Genomic DNA, 19,087 nt, shown 5'->3' on the forward strand with positions numbered 1-19,087 from the left:
AAGAAGGAAGGGTGTGGATTTTAAAGTCATTAGCTCAAAAATGGTTTTGAAGTAGATTAAAGGTGGATTAGGACCTTCATTCTCAACCTTTCTAACGCTACAACTCTTCAGTACAGTTCCTCAGGCTGTGGTGACCCCCCCAACCATAAAATTATTTTTGTTGCTAATTCATAGCTGTAATTTTGCCACTGTTGTGAATCATAATGTAAATATATGTAGAATATCTGATATGTGATTCCCCCCCAAGAAGGTTATAACCCACAGGTTGAGAACCACTGTATTAGGAGAAAGGGATGTAAAAGTGGGCCATCTGTAACTAAACATTTTACTCAGGTGACCTCTGGGCAGTAAAATAGAATGGTTGAAAAATACCACTTAAAAATTGCCTGGTGGTTTCCAGAGGGAAAGAGGCCATAAAAAGCATTGAGAAGTTAGTATACAAAGTAAGGATTGCAGCTAAAAATGACTGGCAATAATAGAAAAGACGTTATTAGTGCCAGTGATTAAAGATTTTGGACATCTTGAAATAGAGTTGTCAGTTGTGGGTCTGTGAAGTCATGTATGTTCAATGAGATGTTTTTCTCTGAAATAGTAATTTTCTATCCTAATAAACATTTTTTCTGTGTAAACTAGGTACCAGAGGCGATAAAGAAATGTCAGAGGGCTGGAATCACTGTGCGCATGGTCACAGGTGATAATATTAATACTGCTCGGGCTATTGCTACCAAATGTGGTATTTTACACCCTGGGGAAGATTTCCTTTGCTTAGAAGGTAAAGATTTTAACCGAAGAATACGAAATGAAAAAGGAGAGGTAAGGATTTCTTTTTTTTTTAAGTTCTAACTTGATATTCTTAGTGTGTTAGTAATTTCCTCAGCCAGTACATATTGAATATGCATCCTTTGTTAAGGACCATGCATCAGTAATGCTGTTCAGAAGCACAAAAGTCTTGCGTTCTGGGAGATAAGAACAGTGGTACTGAAAGGGCTGTGTCTTGCGAGAGTGCTGTATTAAAGGAGTTACTGTATGTGTAGACTACTTTCATAAGTGCAGTCCTACGAGAGTAACAAGTGGGCTGGAAAAACTGATGGGAGTAGATGTGAGGAGACCCTTTATTCTCAGAATTCTCATGCTAAGGAAGTTCATTTTCATAGACATTGGGGGGATTTTTTCAAATTTGACCTCTTAAGGTATAGATAGCACTGGTTTTCAAACTTGTCCATGAATTACAACCAGCAAGGCAGTTTGTTAACATACAGATTTGGCCTGAGGGCAAGCCCAAGAATTTGCAATTCTGGCAAGTTCATAGGAACTTCTATTACTCTTTGGACCATGAGTAAAGAACCACTGGTAAACATGGCAGCTATCTAATTTGGAATTCTATCTAATTCTATCTAATTTGGAATTAAGACTAATTTTGACACATTTTAACTTTTATAAAAATTTATAGATTGAACAAGAGAGGATAGACAAGATTTGGCCAAAGCTTCGAGTACTTGCAAGATCATCTCCCACCGACAAACATACACTGGTTAAAGGTGAGTACACCTGCTTCCTGAAGACAAATCCTGAATATTAAATTGTATCACAAATAGCATTTTTTATTAAAATGTAGGTACAGTTTCTTATGAAATATTGAGCAAATTGTGTTCATCTTCAGTGATTACCACAGGATATTACTCCCTTCCAAGCAGCCTGAGTTTCTAGAATTAATCTTTGCCCCATAGCTAAACAGTTTACATTTTTATATTTGTTTAACTTTTATGTATTTTTTAACTTTGACTCTGTAAGACAAACTAATCAGGTTATCCTTCAGAATCACTTTATTCATTCTAAAGGATTTTGATAGCACTAATATTTACTTCTATTTAAGGTATAATTGACAGCACTGTCTCAGAGCAACGCCAAGTTGTGGCTGTAACTGGTGACGGTACAAATGATGGTCCTGCACTAAAGAAAGCAGATGTTGGATTTGCAATGGTAGGAACTTACTCAAATTTTTCTATAGTTTGCTAGCTGGGTTGTCTGCATGTTTGTTTGTTGTCAAAATTAATATTGATTTTAAACAATGTTCCTCAAAATTAGTTTAAGAGATAATGGATAAGCCTAAGTGAGTTTAGAAATCTAATTATTTCATATGCTAGCTTTAGTTGATACTGTGAAGTCTGGCTACAAGATGATTTCCTTTGGACAGCTGTAACAATGTACATTTGCTTTGTATCTGGGAAATACTTAAACATTGGTTAACTTACCTGAATCTTAAAACCACCTTTGTAGGGGCTGGAGAGATGGCTCAGAGGTTAAAAGCACTGGCTGCTCTTCCAGAGGTCCTGAGTTCAATTCCCAGCAACCACATGGTGGCTCACAGCCATCTACAATGAGATATGGTGCTCTCTTCTGGCCTGCAGATGTACATGCAGACAGAATACTGTATACATAATACATGACTAAATAAATAAATAAAACTTTAAAAAAAAAAACCTTTGTAAACAAACTTATAACAATGGTGACCTAACAGCTTTTAAAGAATACTTAAATGTCATTTTATATAGAGGTACAAAGTAATGTGCTTCATTATGGCATCCCTGTACATGTATGTAATGTACTCTGCTCATAATCCACACAGCCATCACCCTCTCTTACTCCCTCCCACCCCCACCACTAGCCCTTTACCCTCCAGAGTTTGTCCTTCGACTTTGATACCCTACATTTTTTTTTCAATCTAGAGTCCACATTACAATAGAGTGGCTTTTAGGGGTGGGGACTGCTTGTTTTTCCCCAAAATCCTCAGTTAAAGTGTTTTCTTTACTTTTTAATTTTACTTTTAGAGAATAGCCCATAACCCTAATTACCAAATCCAAAACTTAACCAAAAAAGAAAAAGTTGGAAAATCTGAATATTTTTATTTAATATTCAGCCCAGTCCTTTTGTTTTTTTACATGGGACTGGAAAATTTTACGTTGGACTGCAAAAATTTGTTCTGAATAGTCATTTGTTCCACTAAATGTGACAATTCATGGCCATTGTAGAAGTATTAATGTGTTTTATGGGATGCTAAGTTTGTCTCCTTATCCTAAAGTATGAGAGACACTGAATTCTGAAACACAGTCTAACACTAAGGGTTTTAAGTGTGAGGATCTTTCTGTGTACCAGGGTCTACTTGCATAATCGTCCTCGAGTATTTTGTTGCTAAAATGGGGATAGAGAAAACTCAATGGTGTTAGGATTTAATTAAGAGAGATGGTAAAAGGAAATTTCTCTCAAGGAAAAATAAGCCTCTCTCCCCATCTTACCCTACACCTAAACAGCTGTATTGACATGAAATGTTGAAACTTGGGAAGATTTCCCAAAGTGCACTGAGGATTACTTGAAGGTGCTGCCTGTGCTTTCAACAAGCAACATCATTCCCTTCAGGAGCATTACTATCAGCAATTGCTGCACATCAGCATTTAGCAGATTCTTACTACTTCAGTGACCCTGAAGGTGAACCAGGGTGACAAAACTAGTTCCATAGAACGAATTGTTCTTTTCCTCAAAACTTGGGCATAAGACACATCCTGTGGGTCCTAAATAATTGTTAGCAAAACCAACCAACACAAACAAAAACTTGCAATACATAGGCTTTGTTGGCAGTAGGGTTTGTGTGTAGGGTTTTAAATAATTTAAAACTAAATTAGATTCAAAAAACTAAATTAACTTAAGAAGCAAAGGAGTAAGTGCTTGGTGGTAAGGAGAAGGTGCCTTGGACTTGGAACCATTTTTGCTAAACTTGACTTCCGATAAAGCATGAACCATTTTAGGTACATGTGTGCAGGTAGTTACACTGAGGAATGCATTAAAAACCGTTGACTCTATTTTCATCCAAAGTTCCCAAAATCCTTGTCTGTAGAATTGAGTTTTCTTTGGATTCTGACTAGCCTTTTATAACTAAATATTAAGTCTATAAAGATTTGAACAAAGATATGAAGAGATTTGCCTTCATAATGTAACCTAAAACTAAGGTGATGACCTAGAGACTTAAAAAAAAAAAAAATGCTTGTAAATGAGTATTTTGAATAAAGCTCTATTTCAGCTTTTCTACTAATCCATACAGCGTGTGTGTGTGTGTGTGTGTGTGTGTGTGTGTGTGTGTGTAGCATTTTTAAAGTTGGGTATCAAATGTTCCTACCACATGCCATTTCTTTTGCCTTATTTTTTGACTCTCAAAAGGAAAATTGACTATTTTAGCCGCCTGCCACCCCCACACACACGCATGTAAACCATAGGGTTCCAGTGCTTTATCAGCATACAAAGTGTTGACTACTGGCTCTTCCTCAAGGAAGATAAGGACTCAACAATTACATAGATAACAGGAGTACAGGCACAGCACTGCCTTTGCTCCATGTACATGTCCATCTCTATCCCACCATTCTTCCAGTGTATGTCATCATTTTGGTTAGATCAATATCTAGGCCTTATTGTGACTGTCAGCTCCATTCCATCCGATCTACAATTATTGTTCCCTTTTGTACAACTTTTTGTATTTCCTACAAATTATCTTTTTTAAGTTATTTTTTTTTCTATAATTTCTAATGTACTTGGCACACACTCATTCTCAGATTCTCTTCGCAGTAACTCAGAGGTTGTTGGTGAGCTTACCAGTTTGACTGGAGAGATTCCTCTTCCACACCTCTTAACCTGCTTTAATCTGGCCATGGAATTGAAGTGACAGTTTGCCTGCTTGTATGAATTTGAGAAAGAGCTCTGAGCGTCTTGTACTTGTATTAACCTGTAGACCATGTACAGAGAGGCATCTAAGTCATAGATACATGACTAAACACAAGTAAATACTGTTCTGTGCAGTATAAGAAGCAGGGGCTACCTGTGACCTCTGGAGCTTGTTGCTTCTGCCTGTTTTAAATGATACAGGGTCATAGGTACTGAATCCATCTTTAGTTTAGCATCAGAGTATGAAAATTATCCATGATGTTTCTAGGTACGGTTAGCTTGTTGTTAATAACCCACCGTCTGTTGATGTACCATTCTGCTGTTGAGGCTATTACTAATCAGAGGCTTCTCATTGCTTCCTCAGTGTCTTCAGGTCTTCAAGAGCGCGTCTCATTTCGTGTTTGTTTCTAAGTGTTCCCTGAAACTGCAGGGCCTAAGCCTTATAGGAATTGAATAATGAGGGAATAAGTCACTTTCCTACTGATGGCTTATAGCTTCAGATTCCTTCAGTCTTCTGAGTTGTTTAACATTCATCATCTGCTTCCAGTCCCTACAGGTTTTTGTTTTTGCAAATGCTTCTTTCCCTCACATTTAATCACTTAGTATTTTCAAATTTTTAAAAATATATTTGAAACTTGAGAATTCATATGTATATATGTACAATATGTAGTGATCATATTTACCTCCTCCATTTCACCCCTCCTACTTCTCCTTTCCCTCCAACATGTCCCCCTCCCAACTTCTGTTAGTATTTTCTTGGAAGAGGTATCCCTTTATTTGCAACACTATTTGCATTTTGCTTTTCATGCTTCATTTCTTTATGTATGATGTCTACTAAGCCTGAATGTCTTTCTCACTGGCATCTTAAAACTACAGTATTATCTTCTTTTAGCATAAATATAATTATTTTTATTATTAAGTATTAGTGGTACACATTTGTATATGTTAAGTTATATTTTAAACATGTAGTCTAATTCACAGACTTTTTTAACAGGGCATTGCTGGAACTGATGTGGCTAAAGAAGCATCTGATATTATACTCACAGATGACAACTTTACAAGCATTGTTAAAGCAGTTATGTGGGGACGAAATGTCTATGACAGCATCTCAAAATTCCTTCAGTTCCAGCTAACTGTTAATGTAGTGGCAGTGATTGTTGCTTTCACGGGCGCTTGTATTACTCAAGTAGGTGACTGTTAATATTTACTTTAAAGCAAAAATTATATGCTCTACCTTTTTAAAGTCCTTAATTATTTAAATATGATGAAGCTTTATATTGTAGGCTAATTAACATAAAATGTAATCTGTTTTGTCCATTAAGTCTTTGTAATCCTAAAGGCTTCCCAAGTCGCGGCCTCTCTGAACAGTTGTGAATGTCTATTAGGAAGCCTGTCTTTTCTAGGACTCGCCACTTAAGGCAGTACAGATGCTGTGGGTGAACCTGATCATGGACACGCTGGCTTCCCTCGCCCTGGCAACAGAACCACCCACCGAGTCGCTCCTGCTTCGGAAGCCTTATGGTAGAAATAAGCCTCTCATCTCACGCACAATGATGAAGAACATCTTGGGCCATGCGTTCTATCAGCTTGTAGTGGTGTTCACACTCTTGTTTGCTGGTAAGAGCTCAACACGATCAAGTCTCAGTTGAACTGTTTCTGTTGCACACTGATGTCACTCAGTATGCTAGAGTGTGACGGAATTTTCAGAAGCATAAGTTCTGCCCCTGACTCCACCATGTACCTTACATTTTCAGTCACTTTCCATGGTGCCTAGTCAGTCTGGGGAGGACGATGAGAATGAGACAGTGGCGGAAATAAAGAGGCTTTTATCGGACTCTTACATCTGTGATCCTGATGTGTCTCCATAGGGTTCGGGGCTGCACCAGATAATCCCAGGGTCCATTTGAGCTCTTGCTTTGCGGTCATTCCAGATCAGAAACTGGCCAAGCTTTGTTGTTTTTATGAACTTTGTTGAAACATGTTATTTCAATGATAACTACAAAACGGTGACTTCATTTCAGGAGAGAAGTTTTTTGATATCGACAGTGGAAGGAATGCCCCTCTGCACGCGCCCCCCTCAGAACACTACACTATTGTTTTCAATACCTTTGTGCTGATGCAGCTTTTCAATGAAATAAACGCCCGGAAAATTCATGGTGAAAGAAATGTGTTTGAAGGAATCTTTAATAATGCCATCTTCTGCACGATTGTTTTAGGCACCTTTGTGGTACAGGTGAGTAAATGGAAGGGGTAGCTTAGATTTGAGTACGTGACATGGTCAGTAAACAGGTACTTTGTTCTGCACATTATTGGCTGGGAGGGGAGCTTCTGTACATTGACTTTGGACATCTTCCCAGCTTCATGCTGCTCTAAAGTATATTCTGAAGGTATATAGCTTCCTCAGAAGTTAATTCCATAGTTGTCTTAGCAAATAGCTTTATTTCTTTTTAACCATAAAGAATTACTTTAATGAGATCAAACCAGCCAGTCACGGAATTACCAGTTTTCTGTCAGTGTTTTAATGTTTTCTTTTCACATCTCATTACGCACACACAACAGGTATTTTAATTTTAAAACGTCTGGAAATACTGAACATTTATTTTTCCATTCCATGTTTTCTTGATTTACAAGAGAACAATTTCAGTTTCGTTCTTTTATGAAAATCAAGACCTGATTATCAAATCAGTTATAATGGAACTGAATGCTAGGTTCCTAGCAAACCAGTGACTACCCTATCTGGACAAATATACAAATATTCTTGACATTAAAAAAAACAACAAAATCAACAAATAATTGCAAAGAATGAAATTTATAATGCTTTTTAAAATATAAAAATGGTAACTATACTATTAAGTACCGTAATTGCTTGTTTTAATTTCAGTATTTGACAGCTACTTATAATTGTGAAACTCAGACAGAAGTGACTATTTTGTTGCTTAATACTATTCCTAGGTGTACTGAATCAAGAAGGAATCACAATATGAATTTTATGTATGTGTGTCATTGGACTTCAGTCTGACTGTTGAACAGACTGACAGAGCTTTGCCAGGTTGCTTTTCTTCTGTTTCAGAGAATGCATAGTTGGCTTAACATCTTAATGTAAACTAGGAGTGACTGCTATTTATAAGAGAAAACAAGTGGTATATCCTGTCCTCATCTCCATAACATGTACTTCCCAGAAAACACATAATTATAACTTTCATGAAAGGCATAAACTATTCAAGCATACCAAAGGATATGGTTATTTGGGATAATATAGGAAAGAATATTACAGGTATTCTTTTGGTCGTGAGACTTTTATTTTTAGTACACGTAATTTACTATATATATTTAAAATTTGTGCTAGAGATTTTTACTTTATTTAGGTTGTAATTTAAATAAATTTACTCTTGATTATTCCTCCAGATAATAATTGTGCAGTTTGGTGGGAAACCTTTCAGCTGCTCAGAACTTTCAATAGAACAGTGGCTGTGGTCAATATTCCTGGGAATGGGGACCTTACTCTGGGGCCAGGTAAAAATCTCACTATTTTTGTTAAAACCTAATGTAATTTTTTTGTAAAAAACTTCCCAACCATTTCTGTTACTTACTCTAGTTACCACTTGAGTCACAAAAAGGAATTCTAAGTAACACAGGAATGATTTCTTCTTTCTCAGCAGCTTGACTAGATGGTTGCTCTTTATTGTGCTTGTTGGTCTTTTGCTCACCGCTAAGATTTGAAACATTGCTGCAGTTACAAGCATGGCACATATATGACTGGTTAGGATATCAACATCTGTATCTTTACCACATACTTCCATTATTTTACTATATAAGTTAATATGTTTAAAAGCCCAGGAGAAAATTTGAGCCTTATTTAGCAAATAGTTGGATAAAAAATGGTATCTGGAAAAAACAGCCACCAAATAGCATTTTAAGGCATAAAGTATCTTGTAACAGTGTGTCTATAAATGAAAATGCCAGGAAAATAATAGTGTCCTCAGCACTACTGATAGTCGTCTCACTTGCAGTCGCATGCCAAACGCAGTGTTCACCTTCAGGCTGTTGTTGCTAGCATCAGACTAGTCCTGGAGAATCCGTGCTGACATGGCCATGCTCAAAGCGTCGGGTGTGACCATATGTAACTTGTGTGAGCACATCCAGTGCTGGTCTGCAGATCAAACCAAACTCGGGTTTTATTTAGCTCAGTCTTCGTTATCTTTTTCTTAATTGTGCTGTTGGGTTCAAAGTGTTTTTTATTATCTTAAAAATCTCTTTCTCCATGATCCCTAGTTGGTCCACATTTCTTTTTTGATTACCATTCTAATTATTTCGTAATGTTCTCTGTTAGGCAGAGCACAGCCTACAATCTAAAAATCTGCCTAATTTCAAGAAGAAGAAACTCAGTGCTGCACACACAAGCCAGCAGCAGACCTATGTTGATATTGTCTATTGATTTTAAGTGTGTGATGCTTAAAAAAAAGAAAAAGAAAAAAGTCCTGGCTTTGGTGCCTGGAAGGCTTGGAATCTTAACCATTCCATGAGCAAGTTGCTTCACGTATTTGAGCCTGTTTTACCTCTGTGAACTCTGATGGCAGGAGTAGAAGTTCTCCAGGCTGTTCTATGTCTGAAAGCATCTTGATTTCCCCTTGGTAAACTCTACTCCATAGGTACTGCCTGTTAACACTCAAACGTTAATATGTATTATTGATGTTTCTGATATTCTTTGTTTCTGAAGGCATTTCTTGCTATGTATTACTATTATTGATCAGTGTTGATTAGATTTTAAATAGCTAAGTTTTTCAAAAATAGTTAACTGAACTATGTTAGTATAACTAATGGTTTTCTAAATTCTGATGTTTTTAATTGTTGAGTTTTTATAGCAATAATGAATTACAAGCTTGTTTTGCATCTAGTAAGCCATTTCATTTTATTTGAAATAATAGGAGTTCATGTAGAAATTTTATATACATATCCACAGTAAAACATGTTTGTACAATCTACTGTCATTAATGTTTAAAATATGAGAACTATTAGGTTGATTCCTATTCAGAAAACAGTTTGTCCTTCTGTATAACTGTATATTCTTCTGTATTACTGGATAATTTTTGTTCTGGGAAAGTCTGGTCACCAAGCTCTCATTGCTTCATTGGTAAAAATAGGTGGATAGTCCTGCAGTTTTTAATACCTTAAGTTCTTTCCCCTGTATTATAGCTTATTTCAACAATTCCAACTAGCCGTTTAAAATTCCTAAAAGAAGCTGGTCATGGAACACAAAAGGAAGAAATACCTGAGGAAGAGTTAGCAGAGGATGTTGAAGAGATTGATCATGCTGAAAGGGAGTTGCGGCGTGGCCAGATCTTGTGGTTTAGAGGCCTGAACAGAATTCAGACACAGGTATGGGTCTGGTAGAGAGGTAGGAAAGCCGATGGGAATAAGGATTTTTACCTGGGAAGAGGTCCGCCTGTGCTTTTTAACTGCCTTTCTAGCCTTCCCAACCCACAAGTTTATCCTTTTGAAAAATACTACTGATGGCTGAACTGAGTGAAACATTTAACTGATTATGAAAGAATGTCTCTTATATGCCCTAAGCTTTTTTCCCTAGCTTTTATTTTCCCCTTTCATCTCAAAATGCTACTCTTGCCTATTTATCTGCTCTGTGAAAGTGCCTTTTTCTTTACGTTTTAAATGTTGGTAGATGGAACGGTCCTTTCTCTTGTTCTCTCTCTCTTGCTGAGCAAGCTGTCACAATCTCTGATTCCTTGCAGATGGATGTAGTGAATGCTTTCCAGAGTGGAAGTTCCATTCAGGGGGCTCTAAGGCGACAACCCTCCATCGCCAGCCAGCATCATGATGTAACAAATATTTCTACCCCTACACATGTAGTGTTTTCCTCTTCTACTGCTTCTACTCCTGTGGGGTGTGAGTGTGTGTTCCTAAGTGCATGAAATTAACATTTCCTACTTCACACACCTAACGTTTCTCATTTTCTCCTTAATGTTTAAGTTCATTGTTCAGGCTTTTCATAAAGCTTTCTTTTTGTAAAGTGGATTGAGACCTCAAGTGTTGCCATTGTTGTTGTTTTATTTCTTAGAGGGTTAGATAAGAGGTGGATCAATTACAACCAAAGATCAGACATAAAATCTGGGAGCTTGTCTCTATGCTAACTGTTAGAGTTCATATGGGGAGTAGAACTGTAGCTCAGCATTTATGAAACTACTATAAATTTTTGAGTATATGCCTTTAAACATGTTCATACTGCATGGTTACCAGAAGCATGTGATTTTCAACTGAGCTAACAGAACTGTAAAATTACATTTATGATGCTAAGGAATAAATTTGACGTTTCAACTTGTATATTGTCCTATTTAGAAAGTAAGTTAGTAGCATGAAGTAAAGCTCTTGTGTATATAGCCAGCTGCTTGCCTTCCTACTTGAAATATGTTTGCCTTGTTCTGTGTGCCCTTGAATAAGCTTTTATGTTCTTTATATTTGGTTGGTTTCTTGGGCTTTTCCCTTTTGTACAATCAGTTTAGCTTAAGGATGCATCATAGCTAAGAGTCTGCTGTTACAAACAAAATTGGCAGTGTATTCACTGCCGTTGGTCTGTCGAGTTAAAATAAAAATGCATGAATAAAGTGGAATTATAGAATAACGTAATAAAGTCATAAGATACATGGACAGGATGCATTTGGCTTTGTGCGTGTGTGGCCAGCTTCTTGGCATCAGTTACAAAGTTGTTGGAAATGCAGGCTGTCTGGGACCTCAGAGGCTGCCTTCACCTATGATCCCCAGTTGGGTCATGTGCACATTGAGGTCTGAGAGGTCCTGGAACTGTGTGTGTTAGCACTGCACCAATTCCATAGCAACCCCATGAGGTTAGGGGCCGTATTACATCTGGTTTACAGTTGAGGAATTCCATTTGACTACAGTGCCTCACCCTCTAGTAGGCACGACAGTGAAACTCATTTACATCTGTCTTCTACACCACTGTATATTCTGTGTAAAGGGCCAAGCCAGTCTAGAGCAGTGGTTCTCAACCTTCATAATGCTGCTACCCATTAGTACAGTTCCTCATGGTGTGGTGATCCTCATCCTAAAATTATTTTTGTTGCTTCTTTGTAACTGTAATTTTGCTACTGTTATGAATCATAATGTAAATATATGATATTTGGGATATCTGATATGTGAGATACACACACACATATTTGTGCACACTCAAAAGAGGTTATGACCCACAGTGTGAAAACCACTGGTTAGACTAACACAGATTACAAGTGGGGTCAGTGAATCGGAGAAGACAAACAGAAGAAAGACAGGGTAGTTTGAAGGGGCACGTAACCCTAACTGTGCATATTCAGATGCCTATTTGAATAAGTTTCTTAATCATTTTGCTGTTGATTTTAGTGATGACTGTTTGCTTCCAGAATGTCGGTGTCAGTTCTCAACTTGATGAGTAAATGGTGCCTTCTTTCTTAAAATTATTAGAATTAAAACAAAGTTAACACTTCTATATTATAAAAATATTCATATTTTAACTGATGTGAATGCTCAGATGAGTTGATTTTATCTTTAAAAAAAATTTTTTTTGGATGACACTGGTTTACTGAGCCCTACTGTTGGGAATACAATGGCATTTTTATGCTTGTTTTTAAACCTTGTTTTCTGTGTATAGCAGACACCCAAGGCCATATAAGTCTAAGTAGTTACTAGAAAGAAAACTGAAGTCTCATGTCTTTTTCCTTGAAGAATTTTTCAGAGTCCCAAAGGGTGTGTTTGTGTTTAGAATCTGTTCTTTCCAAAGAACTGTAGTGATTAAGTTATAATCTCTTATATAAAAAAAAAAAAAAAAAAAACACTAACACTTTTTGTAGAAAATGGCATATACTCAAATATTTATAGCTGTTCAGTAGCATTTTATAGATTTGTATTTGGCTTTGTCTTTATTTTTAATTTCTAATTAAGGAAGTAGTGGGGCAGATGTGAGTTCATTGTGGCATTCAGCTTATTTGCTTGGCTTTTTCATAGTTGGTGACACCCTAATTCCTAGCATGATAAATAGTGCCCTTTGTGCTTGACATTGTTTAGCTTGAGTTGTTTTGAGAAATATGTGCTTTTTGATTTAAAGATAATTCAACTAAGCTTGTGTATGGCTAAGTTCTCATTTTGTTTTTTGTTTTGTCTTCTTAGGGAAAAAAATCCTACAAAATGGCTATTAAATTTTTAGCCAGTGACAATGAGATTTTGTTAGTTTTTCTTTGAATGTTTACCTCTTAATTAGAGTATGTGGCTTTGTTGTTCTGTAGTGTCCTACTAAAATATTCATTTTTTTTACAGTGTATTGCAAGTTCCACTGCATTACATGCAAATATGATTCACTCATACCTAGCTGTTTGTGGATTCAAACTCATAAGTGAACCATTGCTGCATTTAAGTTGCTGGTGTTCTGACATCTTTCTGTTTTCTGCTGTTTACAGATTCGAGTGGTGAATGCATTTCGTAGTTCTTTATACGAAGGGTTAGAAAAGCCAGAATCAAGAAGTTCAATCCACAACTTTATGACACACCCTGAGTTTAGGATAGAAGATTCAGAGCCTCACATCCCCCTTATTGACGACACTGATGCTGAAGATGATGCTCCTACAAAACGCAACTCCAGCCCTCCACCCTCTCCTAACAAAAATAACAATGCTGTTGACAGCGGGATTCACCTTACAATAGAAATGAACAAGTCTGCTACCTCTTCATCCCCAGGAAGCCCACTACATAGTTTGGAAACATCGCTCTGATTGTAAGCCGAATGCTAATACTCTAGCTGCATTGTAAAGAAACAAACCGAAACTGAGTCTCTTCACACATTGTGATGGACAAGATAGTATTCTTGTCTCTGGACTTCAACAGAAGACACACTTGTACGAATGTAGATTTATTTTTTTAAAAAAACAAGCAAAGCTTTCTGCCAGACTGAGGGTGCTTTTTGGGGTGTGGGAGAAAAGAACTGACAGGTAAACTATGGTAGCTCGGCGTAAGTGACCTGTGGATCATCAGTGGTACCTAACGTGGTCCTGATCGTGTGCTAACAGAGCTGTGGTTTATCTCAGGCCTTGATGGGAGGGAGGGAGGAGTGACGCTGGGCAAGACAGAGAGCCCTGGATCATTGAATGAATACTTTAATTTCTGCTGTTGGCTGTTAATAATTTGGATTATTTATGTTTATAAATGATACAGATCTGTTTACAAGGTTTGTAGATACTTTTTTTGTTGTTGTTCTTCATAGATGGGAAGCTTCCTTATAACTAATGCAGAGAAAAATTAGTCCTTCAAATACTGCTGTATTTTCAGGAAAAAAAAAAAGGGGGTGTTTCTATTGAAACTGTACTAAATTTTTGCCTACAATTTATCTTGTTAAATATTGTAGATAAATTGCTAATACTAATAGCCAAATAGATAACACTAATGCTTTGTTTAAAAAAGAAAAAATAAAAAAAGAAAACAAAACAATACAAAAACAAAAAAAGAGCAGTGGTGTTCTAATGAAGTTATGGCATCTGTCCTAATTAGTTTCTTAAATACATTTACTACTTAATGGTTTTGAAAGAATTGTTTAATTTTTAAATTTTTTGAAAACTTGCTAATAACCTTTGTTCAGAATTTAGTAGACTGTTTATTGAGGGACATCAAATACACAATGAAAGATGCTTGAAATGCCTTTGTTATTTCAGGCGAATCAAATTAAACTATCAAACTACAAGAGAACCTTTAGTCCTTTTTGTTTTTGTCTAAATATGTTAGTTCAGTGATGTCTTGGTGAACTGTGAGTGAACTGTATTGATTTTTTTTTTTTCTAATAACTCCTTAGAGACCTTCATACAGCATAGGAGGGCTCTTGGCATTTGGAAAAAGGTTAATAGGTAGAAGCATACATGTTTTCCTTTTGTTTTTGAAACTTATTTGTAAACATAAATAAATATGCCCTTTTATTAAATAAATACACGGCAATGGTTTTTAAGACAGCTCAGCTCCTTTCGTTAGTTCTACATATGTGACGCATCGGTCTGTTTCCTTTAACCACAATTAGAATAAATTTCAAGCTCATAACAGCCCCATGAAATAGTGTTTGAATTATTTCTTGGTCACCCCATAGAATCGGGCTGAGACAGCACAGTTTTGCCACCTAACATAGTCTTCAAGGAACCTAGTTTTATCTAAGATAAAATAGTCTTACCATTTTATAAGAAGTAATGACCACCATTGTTTCTGGTACATATGTTTTTATTAAGTGGCCAAATAACAGATTAGATTAAAGAAGATAACACATGAAAATGTGGGAAAGCTTCTAAACACAATATATAGAGAGATGTAATAAGCAACCGTATGCTGAAATGCCCATCTCTGAATCAATTGAATTCCTGGGCTCTCTACTTCTTTCCTATCTATCTTCTTATTTAATTTGCCTTTTGTCTTGACCCTTTAGAAACTGGTATTGTTTCCTGGCGCAGATTTCACCAGATATACAATCCTCAGGCTGACATAAAGTTTACGAGGACTACTACATCCAAGAATGCTGACCCCGCAAAGAAACATGTAGTTGATGGTGCTTGATAATTTTTGGTGGGTGGGAGGAATATTTCTCTCCAACAGTTGCCTGCAGTAATGCTCTGCAAGTCTTAGAAACACATTGGGTCTGTCGCATTCATCATTGTACATTTACTCATCAGGTATTTGTAGTTATTCATACTGTAAAAAGAGGTAGCATGATATGCTGGGAAGCATATTTAGACCAGGAGTCCAAAGCAGGCTCCTGGTCTTGATTTTGCCATTAATGTGCTGCATGATATTGGGGAAATGACTCACCCTGGATGAGGGTGGGGGACTAGACTCCTCTTGAACCCTTTCAACTCTAAAAATTGACCCTATCCACGAAGAAGCCTGCAAGGCATAGGGAATAGAGAAAAGGGAAATGTTTTCAGTTTGCTTTTCTTTTTTTTTTTTTTTTTTCTGGCTATGCTTAAATATGAATGTAACTACCAAAAGATTTAGACATGACATGCATGTGCTTTGGAGGGCTTGTATTGAGCTTTTCCGGTTTTCATTTTTCAACTCAAGGCAATGGCTTTTTACACCACCTTTGAATCCATAAGCGGGTCTTAGGACATCCATGAAGTAATAGTAAGACATGCACAGTGAGTGTTTCTCTCTTAGAGAGACTAATTTCTACCAGAAATTTCCTAGAGCATTATGTAAGTAGAAAAAAATATAAGAAAAAAGCAAGCTGTTAAAAGATTTTGGATCCCATTATATAGTATGTATAGCTAAATCAACATCTGTAATTCACATTTTCTCTCTTATCTTCTAATCAAAAAAAACTTGTTTAATTTTGCATCCCAAATGTTTTTAATCTTTGTATATTTTTTAAAAATCCTTTTCTCCTCATCATTGCCTTTTTTGTGGTTGTAAATAGACTTGTTGCAATCTGAAGATGAGCTACTTCTTGTCATCTTACAAATATGTGATATGGTAATTTTCATAACAGATATCAGTTTTGAACCAAGAAATGGTGATTTGTTTATAAGAAAAAAAAAAAACTGGCTTCATTTCTGTGAAATTGCTCTTTGAAAATTTCATTTCCACTTGTAAGCCAACTGAGATACCGTGATGGTGTTGATTTCTTTTAATGATGCTTACCATCTATTTTAGCCACTGAGCCTTTTATTATTTGTCTATTTGTAAAGTTTATTTGTCTTAACTCATTTAATAAATATACTGTTTATCTGTTTCTGAATGGGGACTGAGCTTTTTGAATATTGGAATGATTTGAACATCATATTTTGGCATTCCTTTTTTCTACTTGAGATTTTTTTTTAATCTACATAATGCAAATTCTATAATATACTTGGAATGTTATGACTGATACAGTGACTCAGTGTTCTTGTGTACGTGGTCTCGCCTCTGGAAGGAAAGTGGGTATAGTGCCCTACTCATGCCCACAGTGTCAGCCCTCAGCCACAGACTCATTAATGCTGTCCAGGGAGTATAAAGTTTTGGTTTAGAACAAATTCATTTACCACATTATTAAGAAAAATTTATTAAACCAAACTTTTTAGAATCGGTTATCTTAACTCTGTGAAGAAAAAATAGTAACAATGAAATTTACACTTACTTGGTTTTCATAACAAATGATTACCATAAATTCACAGGAAAATGCTGAACCAGGAAAATAATTATATATGTCATATTTTGATAAGTAATCAACATGAAATATATTTTCCATCTTGTCAAATTGGGAGCTTACGTATGTATTACCTATCTGCATTATATTCTATTTGTAAAGCTAACTAAATAAGAAAGGGAAGTTTCTTTAGCCTCTGTTTCTTGTCATCTTGCCCTCATACCTTTGGAGAACTCGATTTCTTATAGATGTTTTGTCTCTGTAACCTAGGCTGCTTTAGAGCTATGCCTTATCTGTGTAGCAGCCTTCTCCTTTTTCAGTTAGTCTTACACATACATAGTCTGTGTTTATGTTGCTATACTGTTCTCATAGGATGTGTCAACAAGTAAATTATCTTCATCCACATAATTTATTGGTAGCTTTTCAGTCAACAGACTGGTAGCTTTCCTCTTATGCTCTCAATCATTTACTATGTACTTTTGTCATGAGAATTCTCTCTTTTCCATTTTTTTGTATTTGTAAAAGACAAGCAAAAAAGCTTGCAGTCAAGTGCAGTGCAAACAAGCTGGTTCAATCCGTTTTCTCTGAGTGCTAATTGTTATTCTTGAAAAGTACATTAAAGGCTCCAAGATATGGGCTTAAAGTTAATGTGTGTAATACAGCGTTGGTGCCTGGCAGGATTTCCTTAAGCAGTATTGCCCTATGAAAAGCACTGATGTCAGTGATATGCACATACAGGCTTGGATTCAACTCAGGACTAAGCTTCTCAATTTACATCAAAACGTAAAGGTCATAGTTTTTTCATGGAAGCAATGGGTGGTTGGCCCGAAAATTAGTATTATGCAGTATTTTCAGTATGCCAGACATTTTTTATGGCTTGTGTAACTAATAACCCTGTGAACTTCCATTATACATACTGAAAAATTGAGGGTTAGGAAGCTGATACCTCTTGGTTTGGATCACATGGCAGAAGTGATCCTGGCTTCACACTTTGAAGAGCCCCAGCTAGTGGTACCTGAGCCATACCAGTATCAAAAAAAAAAAAAAAAAATCTTTGTGTAGCTGGCCATGGTGGCACATGCCTTTACTCCCAGCACTCAAGGAGGCAGAGGCAAGTGGATCTCTGTGAGTTTGAGGCCAGCTTGGTCGACAAATCGAGTCAAGACAGCCAAGGCTACACAGAAAAACCTGACTCTAAAAAACAAACAAAATCTCTGCATATGTGTAGTGTTGCCTTTGCTGCTGCTCTTTTTTAATAACAGATGCTTTCGAGATCCATTCTACACAACAGCTTGAAGACAGAGGCAAAGAATCACTGCTTAAGATGTATGAAGACAGGATAGTGCTGTTCATAACCTGCTTCAATTAGAAGGTCTAAGATGGGTGTTTTTGGAGTTTCATGGAAGGCCTTAAAGACCATCACTTTTATTAATGTGGGGTAAAAATGTATCACATTAATGAGATGAGCGTTCTTTTCTCTGGAAAGAAGAAACACGATCTACAGAATAGAATGCACTGCTTTCCCACTGTCCATGCTTGTGCTGCCATTTCATTTCTTCGAAAGTTTCAGAGCTGTGTTTGAAATCCTTCACCCCATAGTCCCCCAAGTTTACTTTAGTAAGTGATTTTGTGTTTCAGCAGTATTTTCCTTAATGAAAATTCTTAATACCTTAATATTTAGCTCAATGAAGTGACACTGCTGCAGTTTCAGCGGTCCAAGGTTAAGTAAATGGCAGCCCTTTCGGATTGCCATCTTCACACCCTCTGTGTTTATGCAGTTTGTGAGTACCCCGTCCCCTTCGTTCATAAAAATGACTTCTCACTGACCTCTGTGGTCACTAAGGTATCTTTGTGGAGATCAACTATACTAGATGTCTTTTTCACTAAAACCGCTTTTGAAAGCACCAGTCACCTAGGGCATACCTTAATGAGGAAAAAAAGGACAGGAAAAAAAGAAAGAAAAGTAAAAGGCACTAAGACCTGGAGTATGTAGCATTCAAAATCCAAGTTAAGATCCTTTTCATCATAAGCCTTTTCTGACGTGAATCTGTAATATGTCAAAGGGCCTTTCATGTTCCTTTTTCCTGCTGTCAACTTGAGGGAAGTAGTACTTCTTCACTTCTGAAAGGTAGGAACAGGGGCCTTCAAGCAGTACAGCCACTCCAATCAACTGTAAGGAGTCAGATCCTGCCATCTTACATCACTGCCTAGGAATCAGTCCCCATCTTCCTG

At 36.6% G+C, this 19,087-nt stretch overlaps 1 protein-coding gene across 5 annotated transcripts in view; it reads left to right on the forward strand.

Moving 5' to 3' along the window:
• Nucleotides 1-16,468, forward strand: part of Atp2b1 (ATPase plasma membrane Ca2+ transporting 1) — a 113,529-nt gene extending 97,061 nt beyond the window's left edge. For 3 of the 5 annotated variants that reach the window (XM_055627999.1, XM_055627997.1, XM_055627998.1), the window contains 9 exons: nucleotides 634-813; nucleotides 1,451-1,538; nucleotides 1,874-1,980; nucleotides 5,702-5,893; nucleotides 6,111-6,324; nucleotides 6,729-6,940; nucleotides 8,113-8,220; nucleotides 9,901-10,083; nucleotides 13,164-16,468. In XM_055627999.1, coding sequence (XP_055483974.1) covers nucleotides 634-813; nucleotides 1,451-1,538; nucleotides 1,874-1,980; nucleotides 5,702-5,893; nucleotides 6,111-6,324; nucleotides 6,729-6,940; nucleotides 8,113-8,220; nucleotides 9,901-10,083; nucleotides 13,164-13,475 — 1,596 coding nt within the window. In that variant the 3' untranslated portion in view covers nucleotides 13,476-16,468. Of the gene's footprint in view, nucleotides 1-633; nucleotides 814-1,450; nucleotides 1,539-1,873; nucleotides 1,981-5,701; nucleotides 5,894-6,110; nucleotides 6,325-6,728; nucleotides 6,941-8,112; nucleotides 8,221-9,900; nucleotides 10,084-10,454; nucleotides 10,609-13,163 lie in introns of all 5 variants that reach the window. The other 2 variants (XM_055628000.1, XM_055628001.1) reach the window with 2 other exon arrangements.
• The last annotated feature ends 2,619 nt before the right edge of the window (nucleotides 16,469-19,087 follow it).

The sequence above is a fragment of the Psammomys obesus genome, unplaced genomic scaffold, assembly GCF_907164565.1.
Source record: "Psammomys obesus unplaced genomic scaffold, mPsaObe1.curated_primary_1811, whole genome shotgun sequence".
Lineage (NCBI taxonomy): Eukaryota > Metazoa > Chordata > Mammalia > Rodentia > Muridae > Psammomys > Psammomys obesus.